At 35.2% G+C, this 8,741-nt stretch overlaps 1 protein-coding gene across 1 annotated transcript; it reads left to right on the plus strand.

Annotated features, from left to right (window-relative positions):
- The first annotated feature begins 180 nt into the window (after nucleotides 1-180).
- Nucleotides 181-5,603, plus strand: LOC108769986 (uncharacterized). Its single transcript, XM_018521257.1, has 5 exons — nucleotides 181-394; nucleotides 958-1,096; nucleotides 1,171-1,380; nucleotides 2,540-2,692; nucleotides 3,053-5,603. Exons 1-5 carry the CDS (start codon nucleotides 238-240, stop codon nucleotides 5,595-5,597), a joined length of 3,204 nt encoding a protein of 1,067 aa, XP_018376759.1. The 5' UTR covers nucleotides 181-237; the 3' UTR covers nucleotides 5,598-5,603.
- Nucleotides 5,604-8,741: the final 3,138 nt, after the last annotated feature.

The following is an 8,741-nucleotide window of genomic DNA, read 5'->3' on the forward strand; positions in this document are numbered from 1 at the left end:
GCCAACAAAATCAGGAGAGTTGTGCTAGTGTATATACTGTGCCAGTGCGCACTAGTGCATCCAATCGAATTCGCCATATGCACATTCATGTTATCCCTTCCACTATGCTAACAGGAAAACAAGCATTGTATCGTATGGTGCTGCAGGCTTTATTCCGTATTTTAAGAGTGATAAGAGTTTTTCTCATTTGTAGAGAAATTTGGAAAATTCGTTGATTGATACGTATAATAATACAAGATGGTACACTATTGTATAGTGAATGGCTGCTACAGCACTTCTGATAAATGTAACGGTGAACGTATAAGTTTCTTTCACTTGCCAAAAAATCAAATTATGCGTGAAACTTGGCTGCAAAAAATCGGGGAAAATCGCGTACGTCACAAAGAACAGTTTGGTAAATTCATTCTCAATTATATTTAAGTATTTTAAACATCAATTGCTCTATGCTAAACAACACACATTAACATAGACTCTCTAGAATGCATTACAATAGTGACCAATCAAGGCTAGGCATATATTTGAAATACTTTTATTTAAAACACTATTTGCAATACAAGCGTTTTTTATTTTTTATTTTAGCGGATTACATAAAAGTATTACGTATTTTGTATTTAAAATCGAAAGATTGAAAGGTTTTTGTATTTTGTAATTCAAATAATAAGGTTGATTATCAGTGTTAATATTTGAAATACAAAATACAAAATACTTTCATAATCTTTTGTTATTATATAATACTGAATTATGAAATACAATATATTTTTATATGCTTTCATGAAATACAAAATACGAAATATTTTCATGTACTCTGGACAAATACAAAATACAAAATATAATTATCTTACCAATACTGTTTTTCAAATAAAAGTATTTCAAATACATGCCCAGCCCTTGTGACCAACCTATATGATTTTTCTATATTTCTGGAACATATTATAAAATTACATTTTATATGTTTAGCAAGAATATGTTCATTGCATTTTACGCAAGATTCATTCATGGCACCAAAAAGGAAATCAAAAGTTTCAGAGGACAAGAGAAGACAACGCCTTTCACAAACTGCTGTACCGACTTTATTGTTAACACCAACAGAAAACAAGTATAATTTCTGCAATTGTTTTGTTATTGTTTTTTATGTGATAAATAGTATCATACATTTTCAACACGTTTCAGGACAGATGAACATGGTTCCATCATGAACATGGATTTTAAAATTATTCGTCGAGAATTTCTACTTGTCAGTAAATCAGGCACAAGCAGAGACAAGAATGAAGAAGCCAGCAGTGAAATTGATACAGTGAATAAATCTTGTGGCAATGTTACTTCTGATAGCACGAATGAAACTGATGACATTGCGGCAGCATCAACAGTGTGTTCTAAAAGGTAAAATAAAAATGATTTGTATACTAACAATACTCCTACTAAAAAAATCACATTTTAAAGTTACATAATAAAATCATGTAATTAAGACAAATAAATCATATAACGGATTGTTCCGAATCAGTACATGATTTTTTAAAATCACATAATTTGAAAAGTCGTATGGTGATATGTTTTTTGCTTCTATTTCTATCATTTAATTCTTTAAAATTCGATAACTCTAAAATCACATGATGGATAGAATTATTTCTAATATTATGTAATTTTTCAAATTACGTGATATTAAAAAGATGTACTGATTTGAAACATCTGTTACGTGATTTACTCGTTTTAATTACATGATTTCGTTATGTAACTTTGTGACGTGATTCTTTTCAGAGTAAGGTGTTATTTCCAGACCTCCATACACTGTTATATAATTTTTTGACTGCGGTCGCACATAATGCAAAATTCTCATGTCATTTCTCTATTCACATGATTTTGTTAATCATCAATGTTATTTAAATATATTTCGTATATTTATACAGTAATTTATGGTTGAACAAATCGTATCAAGTAACTCATATACCATCAAATACATTATACACACTTAGGACTGAGGATGCCATTACATAAAGCATGGAAATGCGGAAACATGAAAACGCAGAAGACAAAATTAACTAAACTTTACTAGATTTCTGCGTTTCTGCGCATTCTATTTCACCTGTTTTAATCTCCTAATATTATATGGAGCACAATTTGAGTGGAGAAACGGAATGGAGAATTAGCAATTATTATTTATTGATTAAAATGCTTGTATTCAATACATAAGCTGAAAAGATAAGCATATTAATAAAAATTGCAATAAATTAAGTGATACAATTTTTTTAAATGAATACAAAATGTATTTGTCACTATACCGTTCCGCTTTTCCACGGAAATTGTATTCCATGCAATATTAGGAGATTAAAACAGGCGGAATAAAACGCGCGGAAATCTAGTAAAGTTTAATTAATTTTGTTTTCCGCGTTTCCGCATTTTCGCGCTTCATGTAATGACATCCTGAGTTCAGTTACACATTTCCTAGAAGGTACGCTGTGTACGGAAATGCTTTCATCAAGATAGGATGATTGAAATTTTAATCATTAATCAATAAATACAACTGTTACTGATTTTTTTACAGATCACCGAGATTTGAACCATATGTGTACAACAGAAGAGCAAGTCCTACAAGAAAGTACAAACAACGTGATAAGGCGTATTCAAATGTTATCCCAGAAGAAACCGTAACATGTTATAACATGGAAACTATCCCTTTATCAATACGTAGACAACAGTATTTATTTTTTCATATGTACTTTTTATATCTCGTCAGAAATATGAACAAAATTTTCTCGCGAAATGCACTATGTACCCTACCAATTTTTGTTGGAATTATACTTATTTTTTTATTTGTACAATAATATAAATATATTAATGTATTTCAAAATTTAATAATAATAAGGAGAGCTCCCTTGGTTTATTAATTTGTTTTAATAATAGTAAATTTTGAAAAAATATTTCAATTTTATGTATAAATGTGTTTATATTATTAAAAGTTAAAAAAAGTGTAATTTCAACAAAAATGTTCTTATTTAATGTATATGAATTTTGCTTTATTTTAAATACTATAAATTATATGATAACGTCTTTTCAGAATTTCCATGGAGAACCATAACGAAAGCATCAAAAGCAATGACTCAAAACCAACCGAAATGTACGATGTACAAGTAGATGTGACGTCCCTTAAAACAGAATTACAGCATTGTTCATCGCCTGAACTTCATATTAAATCAGAATGTACAGATTTTGCAATGCAAATACCACTGGAATTAGATACATTGAAGCAACAATTACAAGAGAAAGAAGAACAATTGAAAAAGATATCTGCTGAAAAAGATCAAATACTGCAATTGATTAACGATCAAACACAATTGGCGATCACTACTGCAGCCAAGAAGATTTTCGAAGACGAAAGAGAAGAATATGTCATAGGACTATTAAAACCATACTTTACAGAAGGGCAAATTCGGTGTATTTTGGAGAAAAAAAAATGGATTCAATGGTCTATTGATGACTACGCTGCAGCCATTTCATTACAGAGTGTAAGTCCTAAAGCTTATTGCTATCTTCGAACGAAATTGCATTACCCTTTGCCATCGTTAGCGTCATTAAGAAGGTGGGCATTAAAAAAGTTCCGTATTGAAGAAGGATTCTTAACTGACGTTCTAACTGTAATGCGAGAGAAAGGCAAGGAACTGTCATCGCTAGAGAAACTTGCTGTTCTGAGTTTCGACGAAATGGCCGTCTCTTCTGAAATAAATTTTGATGTTAAACTCGAAAAATTGGTTGGCCCATATGGAAAAGTGCAAGTCATGATGGTTCGCGGTTTGTTTAGCAATTGGAAACAACCAATTTATTACAAATTTGACCAACCAATGAACAAATGCATTCTACTGGAGGCCATAACACTCTTGTACAGTGCCGGTTATCAAGTAATTGCCATAGTTTCAGACATGGATAACCGAGGAGTCTGGACAGAATTGGATATCAACCCTTATAAATATAATAAGTACTTTTTCCATCATCCTGTGAATGAAGGGGAAAAAGTATTTGTTTTTGCAGATGTTCCACATCTGCTGAAACTCTTGAGAAATTGGTTATTTGACGATGGACTGTTACTAGGAAATAGCAAAGAACTATTTACTCGTGAAATCTTCCAGACACTTATCGATATCAGCAATGTTGACGGTCTACGTGTCGCTCATCGTATTACTCAGCAATTGCTAGATGTTCGTGGTTCGCAACGTGAATCAGTTAAATCAGCAGCAAGAATTTTGTCGCATACAACTGCTAAAGCGATCCATTGGGCTGGCGAACATGGACTTTTGAAATCTTCGGAATACGAGAAGTTTTCAGAGTTCGTGTCGACAGTCAACAAGTGGTTCGATGTGCATAATTCAAAATTAAGATACGGATCGCATCCAGGAGTCAACGGTTTTGGACAAAACTTGGAGACACAAGAGTCAATTTTACTGTTGATGACCTTATATACCGAGAACATTCGAGTTGGTTCTAGAAAGGCATTAATGCCTTTCCAAAAAGGTATTGTTGTAAGCAATCGATCTCTACGAGCATTGTTCCAATATCTGCAAACAAAATATCCAGTGGACTGCCAGTATATCATCACTAGAAGACTTCAGCTAGAAGTTCTGGAAAATTTCTTTACTTATTTAAGGACGATGGATACGCCCAAGGATCATCTCTCAGCATATGACTTTAGATATAGACTTCGTTGGTACATTCTCGGTAATCATTCCCAAGCTATGTTTACTTTGAACAGAAACACCGAAGAAGACATAGATACTATTTGTATGTCTTCTTCCATTAGCAATGTGACAAATCCAAGTGCTAAAAAATCGATGACTTTGGCAACTCCAGTGACTTTAGCGGCAGAAGCAAATACATCTCAGAAGCTCACGTTTATGCCAATTCGAGGAATGACACTGTACTCTTCAAATGATAGCTTTTTACAAGAGGAAGAAATGCTCGAACGTACAAAAGAATGCGCCGACGAAATAATTCTAACCAAAGAATTATTTTCTAATATTATTAATATTTCTCGGGACGAATTAATAGAAGCCAGTAATTATGATGATAATGAATCAACGATTGACACTTGCTTCGATGATATTTATGATGATGAGCTATTTGACATAATGAAGGATGGCTTTAAGGGCATATTTGACTACTTAAATCTTGTACAAGAAGTGGGATTAGAATATATCGCAGGATTTGTCGCTTATAAATTTAAAACGAAATATCCATTTTTAGGAACTACTGAAGATGCAGGTGGAACTACATCAAAATGGGTTGAAACTGTCTCCAAAGATTATCTTACCAATCCTTCAGCAGAACTTTTAAACGCGACCAAAGTTGTTGAAAGATATTTTGTACACTTCCACGGTAACTATTTTTCAAAAGAGCGCCTTGTGATAAAAAAGGTTGTGGCACTCGTGAAGAACAGTGGACATTATGCGAATAAAGTACCTCATGAAGTATTGCATTATTTAGTAAAAATTCGCACATATATAAGAGTTCGAGAAATAAATAGACGATCATACGCGATAAGCGATAATGCAAAGAAGAAAGGGACGAAAATGAAAAAAATCACTTCCAGCCCAGTTAAGCAAAAATTATAAATAGTCTGCAAGCATGTATATTGTATATTATATTTTTTTGTATTTTTATATTGTAATAGTGTTGATATATTTATAAATATTACATATAATTTTGAAAAATTAAAAACAAGTTGACTACGACTTTTTAGAAAAAACATACCACAGAGCCGTCGCGCACTGTATTTTACTAGTGATAAACAATTCATTATTTTATGGCTGTATTATTTATATTCCGGTAAAAAATTTTTCATTCACGAATATATATAATATTAAAAAAATATTAAAAATGAAAAAAATAAAAAATAATTACAAGAATAATTTTTGCATTGTTTATTGTAGAAAAAATCAAATTAGGAAAAATGTAAAAATTGCTGATATATAATTATATATGTAAAATTATACATAATTATGTAGGAGCAATTTTTTTACATTTCTCCTAATTTGATTTTTTTCTAAAATAAACGCGACAATTATCTTGCAATTATTATTTATGTTTTCTAATTATACTTTTTTTTATAATGGTGCAGCCATAATAGAAGGAATAAAAAAGGGGTCACTTTAATAAACGTAATCGGTCGATTAGTGGATTAGTCCATTGGAATTAACCAATCGCAATTGTCATTTCGTTTGACGCCAGATGCGATTGGCCAATTTCAATAGACTAATCGATCGATTAAGTTTTTTAAAGTACATGCCTGGTTTTACCAATCCGATTAAGCTAATCAGTCGAATAAGTGTCAACCATGATTGGTTAATTATTCTTCTCACATTCGACTGAAATTGACCAATCACAGTCGAATGTGAGAAGAATAATCGAATGTGATTGGTCAATTTCTTACTCTTACTTCTTACTCCGTGTATTGTAGACGACGCCTTAGATATTAAGATTTTAACCTATCAGGAACCGTGTATTTCGATGTAATCAGTTTCTGATAGGTTGAAATCTTAATTTCTAATTCCTGTTCCTCTATTGTGCTCAGCCCCTTAGGCGTCGTCTACAATACACGGAGTAAGAAGTAAGAGTAAGAAATTGACCAATCACAGTCGATTATTCTTTTCACATTCGACTGTGATTGGTCAATTTCTTACTCTTACTTCTTACTCCGTGTATTGTAGACGGGCCTTTAGGCTGTACAATAGAAGGAATAAGGAATTAGGAATATAGAATAAACGATTTCAACCTATCAGAAGTCGTGTATTCCGATATATCCGATTTCTGATAAATTAGGGGCTCCACACAATAAAAGGAACAGAGAACAGAGAATAAGAATTTCAACTTATCAGAAATCATGTATTGTGGAATACACAGTTTCTGGTAGGTTGAAATTCTTAAGGCCTAAACACAATGCCAGGTATAGCGATAGTATAGCGATAGGAATAATATAGAAATAAGAAATATATAAACTATCGCCTCCCGTTGCACAATGCGGCGAAAGAAATAAAGGCTAACCAATCAGATCGCGCACGTACTGTAGTATATTCTTCTGCTTCAATAGACGTAATCTAAAAACGTTTAAAGGATCATCTACAATAGGGATCCGTAACCATAACATAACCGTAATGGTACGTTTCCACTGAGCGCGTCGCGCGTCGCATTGTCCATCGCGTACGATGCGACGCGAAAGGGAGAAAGAGAGGGGTTGTGCACATATATAAACTTCACTCTTTCTCTCTTTCGCGTCGCGTCGTGACGCGATGGACGACGCGAAGGGTGACGCGCTCAGTGGAAACGTACCATTAACGTACCATTACGGTTACGTTACGGTTACGGATCCCTATTGTAGATGATCCTTTAGGGTGCGTTCCGAGTTACGCATGAAGCGCGTAGACTGCAATACTGATGCGCAACGCTTCGAAATCGTTCGGTTTTTTCAATGCGCGCATAACACGCATGAAGCGCTTGTGAATTCGGAACGGTTTCCTATACGAGCTGTGCGCTGAGTGGATTGCATTGGTAATGTTAAAAATGAGCGATTGCGATTCATTGATTAGTTACAAAGATACAAAACAAATAAATTTTTTTTTTACTTTTAAAGACGGCCTAAGAGCACCAAACATAAATAATTGTTGTGGCTGTATGCTCCTTATCATTTAAATAAATATTTTGTTTATTTATTGGATTAATTCATCGCAATATATAACTTGAGATAATCTTGAATACATAATGTACTTATATTAAAAAGCTAAGATTTTTATCATTCATTGTAAATATTAATAATAATAATAATAATAACTCGGGAGGCAGCCTCCTGTTGGGGCCCACCAACGACACGCAGACTAGGTCCATTATGTCTTCCCAGTCGTACTAACCCTAGATCAGCTCAGACCAATCTTCCTCCATAAGCGAAGGAGATCTTTGACCTGGAGTTGACATACCTGCTCGGGCTCGAGAAATATCGAGCCCAATAGAAGCCGCCTATGTCCAGCATACGCTGGACATTCGCGTAGGACGTGGAGAGTAGTCTCTTCTCCGTGTTCGCACTTCGGGTTATCACTAAGCCCTAGCTTGTGCATATGGTAGTTGATGAAACCATGGCCCGTGTAGATTTGCACCGCCAGCCTAACCTCCCCTCTTCTTAAGGCCCTAAAACTCCTAGCAAGGCACCTCTCCCAGCAGGGCCCTTGCCTGCCGGCACTTGGTCTTTGTTTTCTCCTTCCAGTAGGTGATCCCGTAGCCAGTCCCTTATTTTTGCCTTACCACTACAGTTGGGCAGTCCAAGGGCCGGTTCCGGTTTCACCAAACTGGCTGATAAGTCGCTTCTTGCTAGCTCATCAGCAATCTCATTGCCTTTGATTCCCAAGTGCCCCGGGAGCCACACAAGAGCGACGTCATTGTCCGCAGAAAGCCTGCCCAATGCACCCTTGCACCCCCAGACTAGCCACGAGTCAAAGACGCACGCCCCCAGCGCCCCCAGGGTCGCTCTGCTATCCGAGGGGTGATCCCGATTGATCACGGCTCGATTGGACACCACCAATCACAGCGACCAGTGCTTAAAAGCTTTGTAGTCTCAAGCGCTGTGAGTGGCTCGTGTCCAATTGAGTCGTGTCCAACTGGGCGCCACCCTTATCCGAGCAAATCCTGATGCGTTTGCCCGTCTTTCCTGACGCAATCAGAGTTGAGCGCAGCTCATGATTGCCACCACCTCCGCTTGGAATACCGTGGTG

The sequence above is a fragment of the Trachymyrmex cornetzi genome, unplaced genomic scaffold (assembly GCF_001594075.2).
Source record: "Trachymyrmex cornetzi isolate Tcor2-1 unplaced genomic scaffold, Tcor1.1 scaffold979, whole genome shotgun sequence".
Classification (NCBI taxonomy): Eukaryota; Metazoa; Arthropoda; class Insecta; order Hymenoptera; family Formicidae; genus Trachymyrmex; species Trachymyrmex cornetzi.